Here is a 24,118-nt window from a genome sequence, read left to right on the forward strand (position 1 = left end):
TGAGATTAATTGGGACACCCCAGATGTACAAATACAGATCGTACAAATACTGTAATATGTGTGTATCATATCCAAAGCCTGAATCTACATGAATACGGCAAAATAAGCATGCAATCATGTACCTTAATACTGATTTGGTAAATTAATGGATGAATATATGAATGACCTCTTCTCCCCTTCTTTGGGGACTTCACACATCACACATATCTAAGACCATGAAACGACTGCTGCTTCACAACCTCAGACCTCAGGTACGCCATGCACTTGACCCGCTGCAGTTTGCCTACCAGGAGAAGGTGGGCGTGGAAGATGCCATCGTCTACCTAATGCACAGGGCTCACTCTTATCTGGACAAGGGGAAAGGTGCTGTGAAAATCATGTTCTTTGATTTCTCCAGTGCCTTCAACACCATCCAGCCCCTCCGACTGAGTGACAAGCTCGTGCAGATGGGTGTGAACGCCCACCTGGTATCCTGGATCACTGACTACCTGACGGAGAGACCACAGTTTGTCAGGCTGAAAGACTGCGTATCTGAGACTGTGTTGTGCAGCACCGGCGCTCCACAGGGGACTGTGCTCTCACCTGTCCTGTTTACCCTGTACACATCAGACTTCACTTACAACACGGAGTCGTGCCACATCCAGAAGTTCTCTGATGACTCTGCTGTTGTGGGATGTATCAGGGATGGACAGGAGGGTGAGTACAGGAGCCTGGTGGACAACTTTGTGCAGTGGTGTAGGCATAACCACCTGCAGCTGAACGCCACCAAGACCAAGGAGATGGTGGTGGATTTTAGGAGGTCTCAGCCTCCTCTGCCACCAGTCTCCATCGGGGGTGTCAGTGTGGAGGTGGTCAAAACCTACAAGTACTTAGGAGTTCATCTGGACAGTAAACTGGACTGGTCAGCCAACATAGATGCCATCTATAAGAAGGGTCAGAGCCGGCTCTACTTCCTGAGGAGGCTGAGGTCTTTCAATGTCTGCAACAAACTCCTGCGCATGTTTTACCAGTCTGTTGTTGCCAGTGTCCTTTTTTATGCTGTGGTGTGCTGGGGAGGCAGCATGAAGAGAAGGGATGCAGGGCGACTAGACAGGCTGGTGAGAAGGGCAGGAGCTGTTGTTGGCATGGAACTGGACTGCCTAACATCAGTGGCGGAGAAAAGGACATTGAGTAGGCTGCTGACCATCTTGGACAATGACCACCACCCACTACACAGTACTCTTAACGGACAGAGGAGCATTTTAAGTGGCAGACTCCTGTCACTGTCATGCTCATCGGACAGGCTGAGAAAGTCCTTTGTCCCCAGGGCAATACAACTCTACAACGCCACGCAGAAGGGGAGGGGGAGGGAGATGGACTTCTCTGCATGAGTCTACCTCAGTCTCCCCTCCTCTTCTCAGCTCTTAATTTTTCCATCCCACTGTCCATCTTTTTATCTTTTTACTCTTTTACTCTTTTACTGGCTATACTAGCCCATTGCACAGACTGTACCATTTATATCACTTTGCACTATCCTCACACACACAAGCACAAGTACTCAATCCTTGCACTATCCACACAAGCACATGAACACTATCTCTCTGCACTCTTTGCACTACTTTCCTCGTGAACATCAACACTGACACAACCAATTTTTGCACACTGTAATATCTGTATAATATCTGTATTCACCCCACTCCCTGTGAACATGTTCTCCCTATGTGTTTTGTTTTTCTACTGTGATTCTACTGTGATTTGTGTATGTATGTTTGTGAGTTAAATTAAGTGTATAAGCTACTGGATGACCTAAATTTCCTTCGGGATTAATAAAGTATCCATCTATCTATCTATCTATCTATCAAAGAAAAGGTTAAAGTGTGCAGATGCACTCCCCTGGTGTATCTGTGGCCTTTGAAGAGAGGGTAAATGCACCAATGCTGCTCCACTAGCTTAGAGTTTTTATCCAGTGACCTAAAAAACAAAGGAATAGAAATCATCGCAGCTCAGCACACCATTACTGAACACTCTCCTGGGTTGCTAAGTGATGTCAATGTTTCTGAAAGCAACAAGAAGAGAGAGAAAATAGGAACAGAGAAACAATTCAGCTTTTAACCTCACAGCATCCACAAGGACTACCTTAAGAACTCCATCAGTTTGTACTCGCATTTATATCCTGACTGAAACAGACTTTATTTTTCCTGTTGTTGTTGCTGCAGAAATTTGGCTTCCAGCCAGCGTAAATGTGAGCAAGGTTAGCAAGCATGCTACATCGCGGAGAGCTCAGCGTGTTGAGAAGTGGCAATCTGCTCGAGTCTCATCCGTCACTCTCCCAGGTGAAAGATGAACCAGCAAGAGACACCAGCATATTGCTGGAAGCTGTCCAGATTAATTATAAGATTTCTTGAAAAAAAAAAAGAAAACTGCGCTGACTTGCCTGTGTGCATTTCTTCACGGCACTGACAGGAATGCCATAGCATAGAGAGTCTTGGCGTGAACATTAATCTGAGAATCTCAAGGAACATGGGTGTCGCAAGATTAATGGAAGATAATTTCAGATCCTACCTGCTGAATTTGTAAACAACATCGATCAGTCCCCTTTAGCTTTACAAATGGCTGCCATTTTAAAATATGACAGAGCATTAGCATCAAGGGGTGGGATAATAATATGGATCATAGCCTGGAGAAGTCTAGATGGGTTTGGGGGCAAAACTACTTTTTCATAGATCAGAAAAAGCAACACCACACACGAGCAAAACAAGTGAGGCCCCCCAAAAGATGGCACCAGGCCAAACATTTTACAATACCCACATTGTGACAAAACACATTATTCCCTACAAATGAACATCCATGTGTATTAAGTAATTTTCATCCCCAGACCACCAACTGTTTCATTAAAGCACAGCTGACACACCTACGGGCTAAATCTGTTTTGTATGTGTGTGTTGGGGGGGGGGGGGTCTGTATCCAACACACCATATATAGAGAACATTGTAATGGATTGTATTGTGTGGTCTGGGATTTGGTTTATTCTCTGGACCTGCCACATAGTAGGTTTCAAAGAGAAGCGAAACACACCGCTGAGCACTGGGGATGTGGTGGCAGCAGGCTCCTCTAAAAAATTCACGACGGACAAATGAATTGAGATTGACTTGGGAGTTGGATAACCAGGTCAAGTAGAAAAATAGGCATCTCGCCACATGCTGATAAGGGTAGGTGATCGGCAGGCAGGTAGAGCTTCCTCACCATCTCGAATGGGAACTGAATAAAAACTGTGAGGGGGACTAGTGGCGGCTTACGAGCAGAGACAATAGGAGGAGATGCTAAGTAGGAGGAAAGAGAAGGTAACTGAGGACATGCCATGCCAAGTACACATTGTCATGCCGTCACCCCAGGGCGAAGTGTCTGAGTAATCCATCCATCTATCTCTCTCAGTGTCTGTATCATTGTCACACTCAAGAGACTGACAGGTCCTGAGAGATACACGCTTTCTTGTAATCTTCGTCTATATACCCTCCTATGCCAAACAAAATGGTCCTAAAAGAGGTCTGAAATCAACCGGGTTGCCTAAAGCATGACTTAACTGACAGTGATCAAACAATGTTTGAACCTACTGACGTGTCTGAAACACAGCACAGTCAGACATTAGAAGGTATTTTTTTTTCTGTTCATGAGGTCCAAGGTTTTCACTGGCACATCTTTTTGTTGGGATGCTGGACTGAATTTAGAGAGTGTTGCTTAAGCCCACTGGTCAACTGCCCAGATTGCGGCTTTAATAAAAAACCCGGTAAATAAGACTTCAGTGGCGGTGATTCCCAGGTCCCAACAGCACACATAAGCCTGTCCATGGAAAAAACACTGTCTCGATATCACGGCCCGCATTCATTGGCTCCATGTTAAATTGGCTGCCACCAGAGCAGGCCAGGATCCTCCTGCCTTAAATGAAGACTGAGCCAACATAGACGGGCCTGTCAATTTGGCATCAATATCTTGGGACAGGCTGGTCCCAGGCCTTGCCCTGGCCAATCCTAAAACGCCATTAAAGCAATTCCAGCCAAGGCACGACGAGGGGAGATTGTTGCACAGACACCTGTCAGGGAACTAGCTGGGCATTTTTTACCCTTTAATTTTATTATTGCTTGATAAAAAATTAAGCCAGTCTTCCATGAGGTGTGTGTGAGAAAGCAACACCATTTATTAAGGTGGAAAAGGCAAGGATATTAGTGGCAAAAACTGGGGGCGGTTTGTTTATTAGACGACTTGTTCGGTTCAGCGTACCTGTCACAAGAATTTCCATCTCATCCAGATGAGTGTTCCCTGGGCCCCGCCGCTTCAGCGTCTTCATCATTTTATTCACCACTTAGAGGCTTTATGGCTGTTTGTAAATAGACACGAGGAAGAGAACGGAATAAGCGCTGAAAGAATAGAAGCCGTCTGCCTCACAGACAGAAACCGAGGAGTTGTAATTGAGGTGCTTTCTGCTTTGACAAAACAACCTTAGGATGCACACCAGCCCAATGGATGTGGAAGCATTAGGGAGGCAGTCTCCCATTTGCTTTGATTTGTGTAAAACCATTTACCTGACAAACAACCTGTGTAAACTGAGATGAATCACTTCATTCTGGCTCCATAGTTGTCCTGTTCGTAAATAAGCGTTGTAAATAATTATGCCCGTCATGTCATTATAGTCAGGTCAGCTGTCCCCGGGGAAAACCCGTTTCAACAAGATAACTTTGTCTCAATTACTCGCATTCAAACGTAGAGGAGCCACAAAATCAATTTGGACAAAGGTAACACACAACCACCTGTTTCTCTCTCTTTTTCTTTTTTTTTCTCCCAAAACAGTTGACATCAAAGGCCTCATCACTTACAGGTTACGTGTTTTTAATCAGAGACATTCAAAGAGTTGTTTATGAAATCTAGTTTGATGGAAAACTGGTACAACAGTTGGATGTTTTGTGCTGTGTTTAATATTGTCGGGTTTCCCAGATGGTCCTCTGCCTTTTGGATGGCAAACGTTTTGGTGCTAAAAGGCGGAGTTGGATGACTTTCACTTGAACTACGAGATGCCTTGAACGCCATATTATATGGGCAGCCATTCCGGCGAGCGAGACATTTTCATTTTAAGAGCCTTCCTTTTATTGCACCTTTTTTGTTATGTCTGTTTATCTGTCATGGCCTTTTACCCCTCCTAATACTAAATCTGAACCGTAGGCTTGTTCAATTTGTAAAGCTGCAGTATTGGGTGCCAACTGAGTCAATGACTTTCTGAAGGCTGGAAAGAGCTGCCAGTCAAGTCTATACTCTCCTTCACTAAAACCCTGCAGCTTTAGCCCAGCGTAGGGACCTTTTTGTTAGGGGCCTATTTGTTAGGCATTACCCTATTTGGGTACCATTTTAGATTGTTATATGCATTGTCCCCCAGTGATGGTGGCACTTCCAATAGGTAACTAATGGCTTGTTTGGCCTAATTGGCTCACACGAACACACACACACATGCACAAACACGAACACACACACCAACACACTAGCACTCACACTCATGCATATATTTGTGCTCTGTTTACAAAGGAGGCCATGAATCACCTTTGATCATCACAGTTGATTTTTCTCCAGCTCGCAGCCCGTGTTACTTTACCTTAACGATTAGCCAATACCCCATGTGTAGGGTCGGTGCACTCGACTGCCCATGACTTGGTACATCTGCACAGAATCGTGCTTATTTGGCCAAAGGGTTGCTTTTTACAATAACTATAACGACACAATAACATATACGGACATATAGGGCAACGAACACCGCGACGGGCTTCGCGCATCAGTAACAGCACAATGACAATAAGCAGGGACCTATAGTTGCTAATTTGATTCACACAAAGTAGGGCGCAATCAAGCATAAATGGGATGAGTAATTAGTGGATGTGGCAATAAAGTCATTCTTCATCAGCCAAGCACAGTGATTCGACCATACCCTATTAACGTCCACACGGAGCTCAGTATTTGTTCTACAATGGAGCAAACAACAAATAACCGGGAGCGGTTTGCACCACGGGAGACGGAGGCTCTAAGGAGGTGTGCCCGACATTAAGGGGCTGTTTACACGGAGTTTCACGGGGAAAGGTGTAGCTTTGAAGAAATTCATTTGGACGTGGAACTCCGACGTCTGTGCGCAGACACACCCCAGAGACTGTGGTGACCAACCCATGTTAGCGCATAGAATCTTGCCCATGTTATGAAATTAGCTAAACGATTTTACCAGGATACTAAATTAGCTTCAGGCCATGTGCGGTGGACTTTGAGTTTTGCCCCATACATCTGTTAGCAGCTCTGTATGTATTTCCTATTGGGACCATAAGACAAAGTGGCGTAACAATCCCACTAGATCCACTAGGTGGCCACATGATCAAGGAGTCCATCAGTCTGTTAAGATTTGCCATCATGTCCTTTATTAAAATAAATATGTTCTAGTTCTGTTATCTCTATCTTGAATGTATTTTTATATATATTATGATGTAACAAAAACTAACTCCTGTGATCTTGTTCTCTTGGATATTGAAACTTCAGCATTCACCTGAATATTTTTTTGCGCAATAGTTGAATTTATCTTAACTGTATAACTAACATGTTTATGTTTTACTGTTTCATGAACATATAAAACCATGTTATGGTTGCTCTGTTATGGATATTAAGGTATGCCTTCAGCTGATACACGCCAATAATGTCAGTATTTAAAACAAACAAGTCATACTTGCCTCTACACTGTACATGTGCATGTCACAAAAATAGCATGATCAACACACCCATGCTTATGTGACAGCAGTACAGTACACTTTGTACTTCACAAAAAAGGAAGTGGATGTCTAGGCCTGGTATTCAAATGAGATCAAGCGCTTGCAGTCTGATATCTTTTTACAAAGAGAACTTACTCTTTTGATAGTTTTAGATAGGAGTGTCATGAGATCATTTTCCCCTTCTGCTTTTTTTCTGTACAAACAAAGTCCAGCCATTTTTCTGTTGTTGGCACTGTACCAAATGAAGCAAAATGTCATTTAAATGCAATGTTTAGTAATTTATTATTTAAAGCTACTAAGTCCAGTTTGATTGATTTGAAGGCTTCTTCTTTTTTTCTCCCCCCTCATAGTTAATTAGCCTTTGGGCGCGTGGTCACAATATTACAAGACATCTTTTGTTTCTTTTGGCAGCAGCTACCCTGGGATCCATACAGGGATCCACATGGGAATACTCCATGTCACTGAAGTGCAGGGCCCTGTCGTGGCTGCAGGGCAAACGTGGAGCTCCAGACGTATGGCTGGTACCATTCCTCTGGGTGATTTATGAGCCACAGACGACGATAAAACAAGGGGGAGGCCCAATTATTCTTCAGGAGGAAACTGGAGAAAGCATGTTTGTCTGTGGCCAAACAGCGCCGGTGGGGACATGGGCGTGGGAGGGGGGGGCATGGGGGAAAATCACATACAGGTGCTGGTAGGCAGGCATGCTGCACAGCTAGGGCTGGTTTACTTCTCATTCAGATGGACCTGGAACCCCATACCATGGTCACCCTGCAACAACCACAATAATGGTCTTGAGGTGTACCATACTATAAAATACTGAGAGCTGGCTATTTCATTGCATTACTCCAATATTTCAAAGAGGCAGTTGCTTTTGCCTATATTGGAGATACAGCAATCAAGTCATCTCCTTTGAACTTGAATTCTAACACTTTCATCAGGAGTAGAAAATGTGCTGTGTGAGCAAGAGGGGAAGATCACACATTCCACGTGCCATTTCCTGATCTTAAAAGTGAATATCCAGCCTTGATGAAGTGAACGACTCTGACGCGAAACACTAAACCGTGAGAACGCTCGGACACTGGAGGGGGTAGAGAGGCCTCTGGATGAAACACGGCCATTCACCAAAGTTTCATTAGAGCTCCTCTCTCTCTTTCTCCCTGCGAGCTTGAAGCCCCACTCAGACACGATCACAGCCATTTGCATGTGGATACCGAATCATCTGTTTGAATGACTCCACAATTTCTCCACAGATCCACTGGAACAATGTGAAGGAAACGAGGGAGGAGGAAGGGACCATACAGAGGTGCGAGGAGTGCCATCTGGTGACTGCTCTTCATATTGAATGGATTTGTAAAGGTCCTTCGATGCAAGCAGTGCATTTTTTACTTTAAAAGGCTTAGAGAGCTAGAAGCATTTTAAATTTATGTAATTGCACTTTGGATTTGAAAGTGGAGCCATGTAAAAGCCACAATAGATGTATTGTCTGAAGAACTGGAGTATCATTTGACTGGTATCCACACCCACAGTCATGCATACACACACACACACACACACAGAGACACAGACACACACACACACACACACACACACACACACACACACACACACACAGACACAGACACAGACACAGACACAGACACAGAGACACACAGACACAGACACAGACACAGACACAGACACAGACACAGACACAGACACAGACACAGACAGGAATGAACAGTGGAACACTCAGATGATGATTCCAAATCCAAATAACTGTGATGCATACAAGTCAGCGGCACAAACAAAAGCGCACACTGACATCTGTTAGTTTGTTTAACAGCTGCTATCACACATTGTTTTTTCCCAGAATGTTTGTGTTGCTTTGTCTCTGGATGGGACTGGAGGCAATGAAGGGCAACCAAGCTCAAAAAAGTGAAAAAAAGAAGAAAAAGACTAATTTCATCTCTGATGTCAAAACAAGCTGAGCAGCCCCGATCTGTCTTAGTTAACCAATCAGCAACATTACGAAGTGACAAAGAGAGGCAAGAAAAAAAAGATTAATGGCTTAAGTGCCCTGACTTATGATCCCTGCTGTGCCCTGTCGTTAAACTGCTGAATTCACCGCCCCCCTCATTCAGCAACATTATTTAGCCCTAAAATAACCTGTATTGTGTGCAAAGCGAGTCAGTGGTTGGTCATCTTGTTAGTAACAACCGATGAAGCTTAAACAGATACGATGAAAAAAAGAGACTGATATTTTCTCTGAGACTGTTTTCAGAGACACAGATCTTTCCTTTCACTAAGCACTGCATTCACTTATTCACTGGAATTTCACAAGAGCCTCAGCTGTGCTGGGTGTAGACGCCATTTAAAAATGATTACTGTTTAGTTTTATGATGTTTGGAGCAACCAAGTGAATTACTGTGAATTACCGCAAAAGAAATCTGGCAGTGAAATAAGGTCTGTTCATGAACCTGGCTATAATTACTGCAGATGTGCAGGTTCTTCATCATTTCTGGTCTTTAGATTGAATCCTTTTGGTGTAATAGTTTTCACCAGAGATCCATGGCACCCTGGACAGCTTTGAAGGGGAGATTCATGTTATTTTAAGAAATGGTGACAATTTCCTGTGTGGAAATATATTGAGACGGAAAAAAGAAAGTAAAACAAAACATTATCTCTAAAACGACTGCTTTTCTGACATGATGCGATGATCATAATATGAGATATTCCTTAAGCAACCATGTTACTGTGTGTTATTCCAATTACACCATGTTCTTTATGCACTGCAGAGGTTATACGCACCATAAAGAATGAAATTTCTTAAATGGTACAGTATTCCCATTGTGCACAAGGGTGGCAGCGGTAACCTTTCCTCACTATAAAGCCTGTTAGCTGTCCCCTTCCCATTTCGACCTGGTGAGCAGCTAATGGAGCAGAACTTCCCAGCAGGCTGACTGTGAGGCCTGAGCCTGCTGCGGTCGCGCTCCAGATGTGCCGGCCTGCGTTGTGTCCCACCACAAAAGTGGCCCCCCAATTGGGCTCCTCTCGCCTGCTGATACAGCCGTCACGTAGACTTACTGCCTCCCTGCCACTTCTCATTGTGCGGGGAGGGGGTTGAGTAGCGGCCATTCTCTCCAGCTAAGGCACACTTCACCTCCCACCTGCCCGCACTTCCTCTCCCCTCCCCCCACGACCCTTCCCTCCCCACCCATGCCACCTCAGGGACAACAGGCCATCTGCCTCTGGAAGAGGACATAAAGGCAATCAGAGGAATGCAATAACGAGGAGTACAGGCTGGCGTTAAATATTTATCCACTGTCTCTCTCTGGTGCAGACCTGGGGCTTAACCTGATCAATACATGAGGCTGATGAGTGGTCTTGTGGTTTGGAGAAAGCACACAATTACACAGGGGTGAATCCACCCATCATGCAGGCCATGAGAGTGTGTTTTTTTTTCTGACTATGCGTAAGCTTTTCATAAGCTTTTCATAGCTTTTCATAACTGAGGCCCAGCAAATCCTAAGCACAACGTGGTTCTAGATTCAAAACAACAACAACAACAACAACAACAACAAAACAAAAAAACAGAGGTGCGAATGCCTACGCACGGAGTGAAACTTAAGCAGAGGAAGGACAGCCTAGTGTGATGACAGCATGTTCTAAACGTTGAGATAAACAAGCTACCCACTTCTGGTTTTTAGCACTCACTCTCACGCAAGTGCAGCCCTAAATGAGGAAACACTACGCACAGGGTACATGTTCGCGTGATAGTGAGTCATCGGCTGGTGAGAAAGCGCTACTCCCCTTATCTCCCAGCATCTGATCCATTCGTCAAAGCTGTAACCTGTCAATCAAGCAGTGGTGGTGGTGGTGGTGGTGAGTCAGGTGGTGGCATTGCAGGTCACGAGGCAATATGGCCGAAACAGAAATCAACAACATAGAAACACACACTCCAGGTTCAGGCAGGGTTCAGCCTTTCCCCACTGCGAGCCCCACTGCTGGTCTGACAGGTGTAGACTAGCAGATGTTACGTAAAAGTAGAAGTGAGGAGCGACGTGTCTGCACTCATCACTCGACGTGGCTGTTGTTTTGTGCTTCAATGTGTTTGTTCCAAGCCAAAGTTTTACGGGCGAAATCCAGACGATGAGGATGAAGTGACGCGTATGCCTAAAAAGATTATCCTGTTCTGTTTTTCCCCTCTCTCCTTAGAGGCTGTCTGTGTTCTAGGCTTGTTCAATGCCTGGATGCACATGTAGCAATCTAAGTTAGTTGTTTTATACGTGCTTTGCATCGCTTTAGAACCTAAAACAGGGTTTCAAAACAAATGGTTGAGATTACATTGACACACAATGAAAAGGCAGGATGTTTAATTTTCTCTCTTTAAATGCCCATTTACACAATTTTTTTAGTTTAAAAAAGCAGAAATGTTGAAGTATTTTACTTTAAAGGATGGTTATCACATTTTTATTAATTCGTCCCAAGGGAGGAGATGTCCACCAATAGCCAGACAATATTACTAAGTAATTTTGAGAAAAGGCTTAGTAATTGGAGACAGGTGTCATAGAAACAAAAGGTCTGAATTATGGCTGAGTTGGTCTTTTTGTCAGTGTTAGGCTTCATAGAAACGAGGAATGACTCAGAGTGAATAATCACCAACCTGGGTGTGGTGTTTGGCCCATCGGTTTGATGAACTTTGGCATAGATCTGACACCTGTTTTGTAGTTAGACTTCTTTTTTAAATAATCCTTATCCATCACGTTTCAGCAAAGTGAGGTGTGTTTTATTGGACTGATTGGTCACCATGCTATGAATAAGAACCCCTTAGTTTTACTCCTTAAAACATCCTTGTTTTGTAAATGTAAGTAGTTTCATGCATTGATTCATTTTCAAGGGGTGAAACCACATATTTCTCTCTTTCAACCAGCCAACCAACCATTAAATAAACCACTATTTACCACTGAAAACATTTTACACTTGGATGATGCATAATAATATAATTAATGCTAATTAACAGTTTCAGGAAAAATCTTGACAAAAAGACAGTCTGTTTCCAAATGAACAGCCCCTTAATATGAATGGATCTTGCAGGATTTCTTTAGTCTGGTATGAGCCAGGCTGGGATTTTCTGAGTAAATTGAGATGAATAAAGACATTTGTTTAAGAACCTAAGGGCTTGCTGTATAGCAGTAAAAGTAAAAAATGAAAATGTGTTCTGAATGTTTCATCTTGGTAGGAAAACGGCACTGGAGAAGACACATGCCATCTGATACTGAAACAATAGAGAGTAAATTGAGCGCAAAAGACTGCCTTGTGCTCGCATCCCCAAGGAGCTGCGTTTCCTCTCCGAGCCGCCACTGCATCTGCTGATGTATCTTCAAGTCGCGCCATCTTGTCAGTTACATATGAAACCAGATGGAAACTGCCCTTGGGACCTGCCCTTCCTAATTTAATTAGTTCACTTTGGAGAGACACCAGTCTCAGGCCCAGATATGAGCGGCTGGTGGGCACCCTGAAAATGGCACTCTGATCCCCGGCGGGCCCTCCAGGCACAGGGGCCATGATTGATCAGACATTGATCTCATTTCTAGTGAGAGCGAAAGCCTGTAACTGTGTGCTCTCTCTCTCTCTCTCTCTCTCTCTCTCTCTCTCTCTCTCTCTGAGAAGTCTCTTCTGAGATAACTGTGTCCTCAAGAGCACTACATCCTATGTCTTGCTCAGGGAGAAAAAGGGGAAAAAAAGGAAAGCTGGACACAGTTATTCATCAGTGATCTCCACGTGTAGTTTTTCTTTCCAACCCGCCACAAATCATGTGAAGTGCAACACACAGTGCTCTTGTTTACATACTTGAGCTTTGATCAGATACTAAAGGTGTAATAAAGTGTGTGATTGCCATCACAGTATGAGACCCAGACAAGTGGACTACTTCCACCAACAGGCTGATGTTGTGGATGACCCTCAGCGTCTGCTCAGAGTGTTGATAATGGCCTCCGATAGCACTGGTGCCTCGGGCAACTGTCTGAGCTTCTCTGTAATAACAACTAGGCCCCAGCACATAGATGACTAGTACTAGGGTGTGTAGGAGGCCAAGAACTTTTCTCAGGTACCTTGACTGAATGGTATACTCCCAATGGTATGTCTTCAGGTAGACTGGAGGGTATTCTCCAGATAAGAAAACCGCCCTCTAGCTTTTTTGAGGTAACAAAGCACCCTTTCTTCAGCACTGGCCAAAACGGGAGAACAAGAACATAACCTGTTCAGTCTGCCTAGGCCTGTTGACAAATGCTAGTTTCACAATTTATAATGAAAGGGTAGCAATTGTGAGATCTGCCATTTCATAACATTCTGGCTTCATCATGAGCTTGACGTAATAGTTGGGTCAGACTTCACAACTTGCACATCTTTTTAGACAAGCGAAGTCTTACCTTTATTACTTGGAGTCTCTCGTCTCCTAATGACTGCCGTACAACTTTTCTTGGCAGGGATCACCGCTCTAGCCAACCTGCAGTGGTGAAAATCACAACTTGTTGTCATAATGGATTATGTGCACAAAACATATGGTCGAAAAATAATAACAGGCTAGTCCTACTTGTATATCGTACTCGGGCATCTTGTGCAAATATCTGCATTAGCATGACCTAATTTGCATTAGCACTGAAGCTCTATTCAGTGAGCTAATGTAAAGTGGCTACCCCCATCAACTGGCTGTGACTACAGAGAACACCAAATGCATCTGATATTCTCTCAGGGGTCGTTGGAAGGGTCTTTAACACAGCAATAGCCTGAGTTGGCCCACGTTGCTCATGCCATCAGTGATGGCCAACTTCTAGTGATTTTCCAACGCTTATGTAAATGTTAAAAAAATTGCATTCCCTTAGAAGTGTAGGGCAATGTAGGCTATTCTATTGTCATTGTAAGACATTTCTTCTTGGAATTTAGTCCTTATTTCAATGGGAACCTATTGCTGTCCAGTATCCTGAGAACATGAACATATGGAAGGCATAAGTGTGTTTGCTCTGTATTCCGTTTCATTCAGGGTAAACATAGGGTGTGTGAAATGTTTGCTCTTCATAAAAAGGTGTGTACTCAGTGGTGGAACATCATTGTCCGTTTCCTGCTTTAAATACTCAACGGTTTAAGATGATTGACATGCCAATGAAACATCGGTCACGATGTGGCAAACTTGATTGTATTATTCAAATCAAGGCCTTTATGTTTACTCAGAACTGATCCTCCAGTTTCAGAAAAGCAAACCAGAAAAAGAAACAGTTCGTATCAGCAGAGAAATCTTAAGTCTTACATGTCTTAGTGCAGGGAATGCATTCAATTGTGCCTTGAAACTCTGGGAAAACAAACCCAAACCCATCGGAATACAATGAGCCCCAGGCTTAGGGTGAGATCCCTTCAGTCTGGTGACAAAAAGCCCAGCAGAGGAAACTCTAGCACGGGGAGAAAGGGAAACTTCTGTTTACCAACCTAAGAAAACCTGCTGCCTTCTACTCCCATGAGAATCTCCTTCTGGGCTCTTTTTAGTTTCACTGTTTGACAAACATTTGAGCAGCCTCAGCACAGTCAGAGAGTGGCACATATTTCAGTTTAGAGGAAAACTTGTAGACAAAATGTATTATATATATCGAAGTGATACTGAAGTAGGGATGCTGGTTGTTTATACTTGATTTGCAAAAATGTCGTTTGGCAATATCTTTTCATCAACTCAATTTATTTTTGTGTCCATATCATTTTCTATGGTTAAACAAACGCACCCCTCTTAATTTGGCATTACAAATGAGTCTGCCCCTAATTTACCTTCACAAGTTTTATACAGTGGATGTTGCTGATTTGTAAAGTAGATGAGTGTAGATGGCCTTAAAAACAGTTAGTCTAGAGTTCCACTCCAGGGCCGTAATTATATCCCACAGCTTGTGAAATAGAAGAACAAAAACAAATCATGTTAACAGGTGCCTGTTCATGCCAGAGCCTCTCTGGGCGAAGCTCTACAAAAATGTCTATTTGTTGTGCTTCAGCTTCAGGCAACACAAGCTCTGGTGTAGTCTTTCAGACTTCAAGGAACCAGATCAGTACTAAAGAGTATCCCTCTGGCAGGGCTGATATCCATCCCTTGACACTTTGCTTCTGTCTAAGGTTTGCCTTGTCGCCAGTATTTACCCTCCTAGGGTATCATGTCTTTGCTGAATTTACACGCATTTCTCTAGTTATGCTGTCCTTTGATCCCAGACACGTCAGGGACTAAGGCACATAATCTGTGTTGAAATATATACAAATTAACACCCCCAGATGTTATTCTGTTCATTTGAAACCACACATCGAAATAGACAACCACATGAAAGCATGTGTGCTGCTTTGTACCTAAGCTTTTTCTCGGAGACAAACATTGGGTTAATTCTCCAGTTTTACAGTTTGCAGTCGTCATTGTTTTTTTTCTCTTTGACTCCATGCTCCACCGTTGATAATATGACCAGAGTAAATCTATATGAAAAGCGAGCCTATCACTATTTGCCTCACCCACCCATAAACCTTATCTGATGTCATCTGGACCATTGTCTGGCTTATCTAAACATACTGAGGCAGGGCCTGTCTGCCATAGCATTGTAGGGGGCCTAACTTCTCCCATGAAAGCTACTCTGGACATATGGGAGGTTTAGGGCCGCAGAGAGAAGTTGAAAGGGAGTGAGCAGCTATCCCTTTCAGTGCCTTCTGTCACTGAAAACTCCTGTCTTCTGCCTCCTGCTGCCCGCAAAACAATGGGTGCTACTGAGGGAGCAGAGACTGTTCCCTCACTGTGTCCGCTGAATGGTGAAGCATGTGTGGGTCAAATCAAACAGAAGGGTTTTGGACATTTAAGACTATGGATTTATCTCAATTGTGGTCTATAATAGAAAGTAGAACTAGAATAGATAGTATTGTATTTTAATTTGTTTATTGCTGGTTTAGCTGTTGAAAACACTGACACACAAAGTATGAATTGGCTACCAAGTTTCAGAAAAATCTGTCAAATATAGCTCAAATTTACTATCAGCTCTTCCATCTGCAGCTCTTCATAATAAAACTGGCGGCAGTGACTGACTCTGCTGTTGCACGGCAAACCACAATTTAGACGTTAGGAAAAGGAAAGGGAACCATGTTGCATTTATCACAGGGAGGCACAAAACCCTTCCTTGTAGGGCATAATATCACACTTTCTACATTTGTGGGCACTAAGCCAGCAAGAATAAATTGCACTAACTGAAGGGAAATGTCACAATTCCTATTGGCTCTCCTCTCTCCTGTGCACTGTTACAGTGCATGAGTCTAAAGTCATGCTAGGACAAGCAGGTTCAGAATGTGTGTCAACAGGGCACGACTATTCTAACTCAAACCACTGTGGTCTTCCTGTGGTCTATGTTGTATGTCATGCCACCACACAGAGAACATATGAGGGCAGGGCCAAGTTTGTTTATTTCCACACGAAGTGTTACATAACAACAACTTTCACAGTTTAAGTTCGCCTACTGTACAGTGCACCCCACGCCATACAAGAAACCTAGTTAACACATTGCACGTGGTAACATGCATTTTGTGAGGCTGCCATTGCTTGAACACAAATTCAATCATAGAACACACTTCACTGGCCATAGTGCATGAACTGTGACTCTGAGCAGCTCCCCAGCCGAAAGTGAGCAGCACTTGTTCTGCGTCAGCGTTGAGGGGACTGTCCATGGAAGTCTGGTGATCCGGTACAAAGTAACCGCACTAAATTACACTGTTGAAATCCCCCACGTCTTCCCCCAGCCTTGGGGAGTGTACTCTAGACCTACAACAAAAAACCTGTGGCTGGACTACAGTATGAGCACCACAGTGACTCCTGAAATTCCGTGACTAATGTGGGCAGAGGAAGACCATTTGCAAGGCCATAAGGGTCTCCCCACATTCAAGTAGGAAGTGCAGAAAGCTGCCTCCAAAGATAAGGCAGACCTTGTCCTTAAAGAGCTCTATTGCTCCAATCATACATGCAAACTGTTTACTCTCACATTCTTGCATCTAAATATGCTTTCTGCATTTTCTTTTAGTGGAATTAACATATCCAAAAACAGTGCTGGACATATTTATAGATACCTTCCTCCTATAGATATTCCTATTAAAACTACAAAAATGATTGTAGGCGTTATGATGAGGGCCTTGGTGGAGCAGTTAGAAGGGCCAACACAAACAGAGAAACAGCCAGCCCTCACCCAAAACTGAAGAAACCATTAACGCATCGGGGCCAAGATAGCATCATTTGAGGCCTCTGCAATAAAGATTAGTACATTCCAAAACAAATATTAGGAGTGCCTATGTGTTTTAACAAGTTGCCTTCGGGAATGTCTAAAAGGAGTCAACTGTAAGTGCCTCTCAGTCGTTGATTGTTAGGAACTGAAAAGGAAAGTAGAATAATAAAACTATATTTAATTTTGCCCACAAATGCTAAATTCATTTTTTGCCCATTTCCTGTTAACTATGGTGCAGGCTGCAAAATCAAATGCATACAGTAAAGTTTTTCAAGGTTATCATTTCACCTTCCAGGTACACACTTATCAAAACGCAGCAAACCTGTCAAAAAAGAATGGCAGAAGAATATCTGAGAAAGGGATAATATCACACTACATCCCTCTCATGTTATGTTCACATAAAGCCCTCTTTTGTTGTCGAGTAGTCAACCGATTATGCAAAGTCTGGATAGAATAACACTACCTTTAAGCTACAAACTACATTTTCAAGCAACAGAGAGGGAGGCCTCTGCCTCTGGCTCACATTAAGCTCCACAATGCCCATATTTTTACATAAACCCACCTGGGCATTTTTGTCATTGCATTATGAGACTGTTTTTATATGGTCTCCTTCAAGGCTTCGAATGAGTTCTGACTTGAAAACGTACCATCTTGACTCCATGAAGGTAAGAGAGTCTGTGCATATGTTGGTGGGGGGAGGGGGACACTCTCCTTTTAGATGGATTCTTTTCCAGCTCGCTCTAATACCCATACTTGACTTGAGAGGTGCCTTACGGCTCTTGACACATTTGATTTGTGGTCTAAGTGGTGCACATGTCTTTTGTGGCGCTGACTTCAAATGCCACTCATGTCATCTTCTGGTTGGTCTACTTTTTCATTGCAAAAAGATTCTGGCAGCTGAAAACGCATTAAAAAACACACACAAGAAAAGAAACAAACCCCATTTGGTGGGTGTATGTGTGTTTGGACGCCATAATTAGTGATTCGTTTGAGGAAAACAAAGACACTAAACACCCAAGTCAAAATCAGTCAAGGCGACAGACAGAGAGATAATGCATCTCACCCCTAAAGTGGCATCTGTATGAATGGAGGGCCTTAACAAGACATCCAGGTCAACATGAAAACAATATAGGTGAGAGAAATCCCCTGAACAGTTCTTCGAGAGCTAATCTATGATAATCGGTGGAATAAACGGATTAATGTCCTTTGTTGGCCCTTTAAGAATGAAGGGAGAAGAAATGAAAGGCAGAGATTGTGACAACACACCAAAGCAGAAGAAACACCGAAGCCTTATTTTGTTGCATATTTTAAACATGTGTAGATGGATTGTCCCATCCTTCCTTACATTTTTTTAACCCAAATGCAAAGGCTTTATAGACTTGTTGTCATCAGACAACACTCCAACAAGGACTCTAACGAGTTGACCCATTGGTCTGAGCTTGGGTCGAAAATTAAGGTATTGAGTTTAAAATCGGTTGGCATGGAGTCAAAAGAACAACGTTGGTGTTCAATGCAGTCATTTTGTTTGGAGGGGAACAGGTTCGTTAATATGCTATGCTATCACATGGAATGAAACATTCCTCAGTATTCCTGTCTAATAGTGCATAACATAAGGGTCTTATTAGATTGTATGCGGAATCTAAGTTATTTCCCATGACTGCAAACTAAATTTTGAGAAAGTATTCATAATAACAGTCAACACAAGGGTCATGTGCCACCATACAATAGCATGCAGTTATAGTTTAGTTTGGGTAATACAAGTCCAGCTTTCACACCACACAGAGAAATAATATGTCCTGGGTATGATTTTTTTTATTACATTAAGAGCATTCACAGTAGGCTACATCTTAATGTATTTAGGTATTCTAGGGGAGTAAGCCATAGGCACTGGCCTGGGAAATGGCAATTCTAGCAGAAGTATAGGCCTGTCACACTGGTCATATTTAAGCCAAGAGCACTTAAAAGCCTCAAAAGCCAATCCATTTTTGATAGCAACATATTTTGTAGTTTGAATAGTAAGCCAGAGTCCTTTGCAAAAGGTTCGAGAAAAAGTGTCTCAGGTTGTCGGTGATTCTCCAGAGCATTCATTTTCATAGTGTTCATTGGGGTCTGGTAGGTATTTGTTTGTGTTTAGTGTTGTGTACGGACCACTGATTAAAATGATTAAGAAGGTAACTTGCTCACTTCACATTACACATAGTGAAAACAGAGATCATATTAAACAGTAAGTCAGTAAATGGAAGCAAACTGTAACATCTCTTCCTTCAGGAAAGGCTTGAGAGACTTGCTGCTTAGTTTCAATGTCTTGACTCAACATCATACATCACACACTCATACAACTTCTGATAATACAGGTCTAGTTATGCATCTTTGCTGACTTTCTCCGCTGTCGTTACTCCTGGTAGGTTTCAAAAGACAGCACTTCCTCTTTGCCACCACCTAAACTTCTAACCTTCGCTGATTGGCTCTTCACAGTTTAAAATTTGAAAATGAGAGATGTATTCTGGCGGGTTCCAGACTACTGGTCATGTTAGAAAGTGGACACACACTGAGAAACTTATGTTAATCACATTACTGCACAAGCCAATTGTTTAAGTATCCAAGTGTGAATCAAGTGACACCTGTGAAAGCCCATGCAAACAAGAAGTTAAAAATGGGCAATTCTATTTGATCTGAAAGACTAGGTATTTCAGTGCTTCAGGAATGTTTCAGGACCAAGAATGACTGTGCAAAGAAATCTCAGACCCGACCAGATCAGATGAGCATCAGCACAACATGAGCATGCATGGCTCCCATTTACTGAATATCACTTCACGGCTCCCATGTATGAAAACACAGCAGTCTGGAGTCATATCCAGTACAGAATCCTTGAATTTGCGTGAATTTGTGAAAACGCAAGATTACAACACATTGGAGGGACTGGCTATCATACCATGCTGAATGTCACCTTACAAGGATGACATTAAAGTCTCGCTCTAACCTGTTTTAAATTCGATGCTGCCGAAATAAGTGATTGGAGCGCCAACATTTGTAACATAGTTGCCTATAGGGCACTGGCTGTACACGACTGACAGTAGTATTCAGGAGTGGGCGTTCTAAGCAAGAGGAGGAGCCAGCAAAGCTTCATGGCGAACTATTTAACATGATGCACAGACAACGTGCAATTAAACCTGTGCTCTCTTAAACAATCGCTGTGGTCAGTAACACGTCTCAGGGACAAGAAAATGAACTCGATGGAGGGATACATGGACGTAAGTGTGATCGTTTGCATCAGCTTATCTGTTTAGCGTAAAATAATAGGTGACCTTATCTACACAAAAACTCATAATAAAGTGTAATGTAGCTTAACGTTAGTTATAAATCTGCAAAGCAAATGAAGCAAACTATATTTTGAAAAGTTTATAAGTCTACAAACTTTCAAAAGTCAGTTGGCCATGAATATCTTCTTTTTACCAAGTCTTCCATATGTACTACATTGCAGGGTAAAAAAGTGATTAAAAATGTTCGTTAACTGAATGACAAACAACTTACATTGTGATTTTCTTTGCAGCCCTATGTGATTGAATTTGACGACTTCAACAACTCCGATGATGGATCAGGGGTTGAGGACTATGAGGAGCTCTGTGAATCAGCGCACAACAATGATTTTAAGAAAATCTTCCTTCCAATCGTGTACGGAATAATTTTTGTTTTGGGCATCGTCGGAAATGGGCTTGTGATCATTGTGATGGGCTACCAGAAGAAGATGTCCAACATGACCGACAAATACCGACTTCACCTCTCTGTGGCTGATATGTTGTTTGTGCTTTCGTTGCCCTTCTGGGCAGTTGATGTGGCGAGCAGTTGGTACTTCGGGAGATTCCTCTGTGTTGCTGTGCACATGATCTACACTGTCAACCTGTACAGCAGCGTGCTGATTTTGGCTTTCATCAGCCTGGACAGATACCTGGCAGTTGTTAAAGCGACCAACAGCCTGTCCACTAGGAAACTGCTCGCCGAGCGCATTATTTACCTCGGAGTTTGGCTGCCAGCTGCGCTGCTCACTGTGCCTGACATGGTGTTTGCAAGAGCGCAGGAGAGGGGCTCCAGGATTGTCTGCGAACGTATATACCCACAGGAGGGCAACGTGATTTGGATGGCTGTGTTCCGTTTCCAGAACATTCTGGTGGGATTTGTGCTGCCTGGGCTCGTCATCTTCACCTGCTACTGCATCATAATCTCAAGACTCTCTCAGGGTCCCAAAGGACAGACGTTGAAGAGGAGGGCTCTGAAAACAACAGTCATCCTCATTATTTGCTTCTTCATCTGCTGGCTCCCGTACTGTATTGGCATCTTGTTGGACACTCTCTCAGAACTGAATGTCATCCACAGCTGTACGCTGATGCAGGGCCTTCAGATTTGGATTCCCATATCAGAGGTGCTGGCTTACTTCCACTGTTGTCTGAATCCCATTCTGTATGCTTTCCTTGGGGTGAAATTCAAGAAATCCGCCCGAAGCACACTCAACAGCAGATCCAGTCAGAAGTTTCTCACCAAGAAGAGGGGACCCATTTCATCAGTATCCACAGAATCAGAATCTTCCAGTGTCCTTTCCAGTTAATAGACCATTCAATAGACATTATTTTAAAAAGCAACCAGTCCTCATTTTGTACACATTTGATACTTTTTGTGCAAGATTTCATTTGTAATGGTCAGTCCAAAGTAGTACATCTGTACACACCTTGAGGTTGTGGCATCTGCTGATAAATGACTACTTGTGTATATACTGTGTATTTATAACGCTGTTCCTTCTTATACCCAGAGAGAGTGTAAAAGACTCTCTGCTTGTACATTTTTGTAAAAAGTTTGATTGCCATTATCTATAGGCACTTACATTTGCTTTGAAAAGAGGTTATTTATTTTTGTGGTAGCTCACACTGTTTTTTTTAGTTGTTTCTTGTTGCAGTGTTTTTGTTGATTGCCTTGTTGATATAGGCTAACGTTCATAATAAACTTTGATGGTTCCTAAAATATAACAGCTCTTGTTTTTTTTCCGTAGCCCATGAGCGTCCCACTGAATCAGGGTGGGGGGAGGGGATGTGTTAGGGGTAGAGGAGGTCTGTCAAGTACTAAACACAATAGCTCCTAGACCCGACTGAAGGAATGACTTTCCATACAAGGGCTCTGCAAATTCAAGAACATCTGCTCATTTAAATAACAAAAAACACATAGTTAGCACCCAATAAACCACTTAGGCTACTTGTTGCTTGAGACAGTGGATGATAACATTCACACTGTGTTTTATGCATTGTAGCAGAAGTTAGTTCTGATTTAACAATCAATTGCAATGCAAGATAAAAAAAAGGAAGCTATCGTGTGGAGAAACACAAAGTAGGCTACATACAAAACCTGGTCACAGGCTTTGTGGGTAATAGTATGGAAAAGTCAGTTTTAGTTAGCTAGCAGTAATACAAGATTGGTTGATAATTGTGTCCTGGGAGTAATCTTGTTCAGTATCCTAACAAGTGTTATTATCATGTTATGACAATGTAAAAGGTTGTCAAGTGCCTCTCTCAGCCGATGAAGTTCACAGAGTCAGACAAATAGACTTAAAGGAGACAAGTAAAGCCAGGGGGTTCATTTGTAAATGTTGTGAAGTGGTTCTCTCATTACCACTAAAGGTGTGTATTACCATTCACATTATCTTAGCTCAGCTGAGTCTAGCCCCATTGCCTCTTAAGTACTGTCTGAAAACCCCTCTACCAAATAGAGCCAAGACCAGGACTGAAGAGCACGATGCCTGCCTGGGACAAAATAATTTCAGTGGGCCCCCGCCCCCCACCCAAATTGAAGTAAAAAATACAGCAGGCTTCAATATTCAACTTATACTTAACGCATTTAAAAAAAAAAATCAAAATCTTGTATGAAATCATTTCTAAAATGGCATATTAGGGACACTGTAGGTGAAAAAAAATGGAATAATGGACGTATAACACATTACAAGCTGCGCCAGTGGGATGGAAATGACACAGTTCATGTAACTGAGAAGCTACACAGCAGCCATCGGGCATCCAGCATTGCTATTCAGCATCAGCCACCGATAAAACATTCCCTTTAAAGTCAACTGAACCTGCGTCGTGTCTGATGACAGCAGCCGGCGCTAACATTCACCTTGAAACTATTTCTTTATGGTCGAGGCTAAGGTAAGCTATGTTGTGAAAGGAAGAAACGGACAAGGCCTATAGCCTGCCCAATCAATCACTTTCGTCTTGGATGTTCATGACAACCCATCAACAAAATGTAAAAGCCAAGAGTCTTTTATTGGTCGGGGTATAGCCTAGGCCTACATGCCTGACAGCCATGTTCCATACTGCTGAACCTCCTCACTGGCATGCAGCATTTATGGAGATATGGCAGAAAGATTAAGCAGATATGGCATTTCCTGTTTACCCGTGTCTGTGGTGTGAGGTTGATGTGATGAGATTGATCCAGCTTAGTAAAGTGAAGCCATGTGGTTCTTTGACAAAAACACCATTTTTTCTCAAGTTTTTCCTTGTAAATCTACAACTTTAATCTCAGATTTTTTTTTTTATTCTCTGAATATTACACCTCACTTTTATTTACCTACAAAGGCCCTAATACGCCATCATAAGATAATAACTCATAAGATAATAATCAAAGTGTCAAAATTAGTTGTTGTCAATCAGTTTTAAAATGTTAAGTCAGCATTGACCACGGACAATGAGACATGCAAGCTAAGTGGGCGAATGTAAAAAGTAAAACACATCAGCAGCCCTAAGATCGCTGTGAACTCACACTCCTTGTTATCTCCTGCCAAACCTTTTTAGTAGCAAATGTTTTAGATCCCTCAGGCCCCTATGGGTCATCGTTGGAATTATATATATATTTTTTTATGGTAGGAATTATAAAAAATGTTTTAGCTACTCTCTGTTCCCTCGCAATACTTTTGCATTCCTTCGCAATACTTCTGTTCCCTCCTTCCCTGCATCCTACAGACCACTGTAATGCTGTCTTTTAATGAGCCCTCTCATTCTGTATTCATTTAAGTTTACTTTCACTGATTACATAACCATGCTTATCATTAACAGTGCACTCACACGTATG

General features: G+C 42.7%; 1 protein-coding gene across 1 annotated transcript; it reads left to right on the forward strand.

Annotated features, from left to right (window-relative positions):
- Positions 1 to 20,155: 20,155 nt before the first annotated feature.
- Positions 20,156 to 22,026, forward strand: cxcr4b (chemokine (C-X-C motif), receptor 4b). The gene is made up of 2 exons (XM_012830310.2): positions 20,156 to 20,265; positions 20,565 to 22,026. Exons 1-2 carry the CDS (start codon positions 20,239 to 20,241, stop codon positions 21,612 to 21,614), a joined length of 1,077 nt encoding a protein of 358 aa, XP_012685764.1. The 5' UTR covers positions 20,156 to 20,238; the 3' UTR covers positions 21,615 to 22,026.
- Positions 22,027 to 24,118: the final 2,092 nt, after the last annotated feature.

Source organism: Clupea harengus, chromosome 2 (genome assembly GCF_900700415.2).
Source record: "Clupea harengus chromosome 2, Ch_v2.0.2, whole genome shotgun sequence".
Taxonomy (NCBI): domain Eukaryota; kingdom Metazoa; phylum Chordata; class Actinopteri; order Clupeiformes; family Clupeidae; genus Clupea; species Clupea harengus.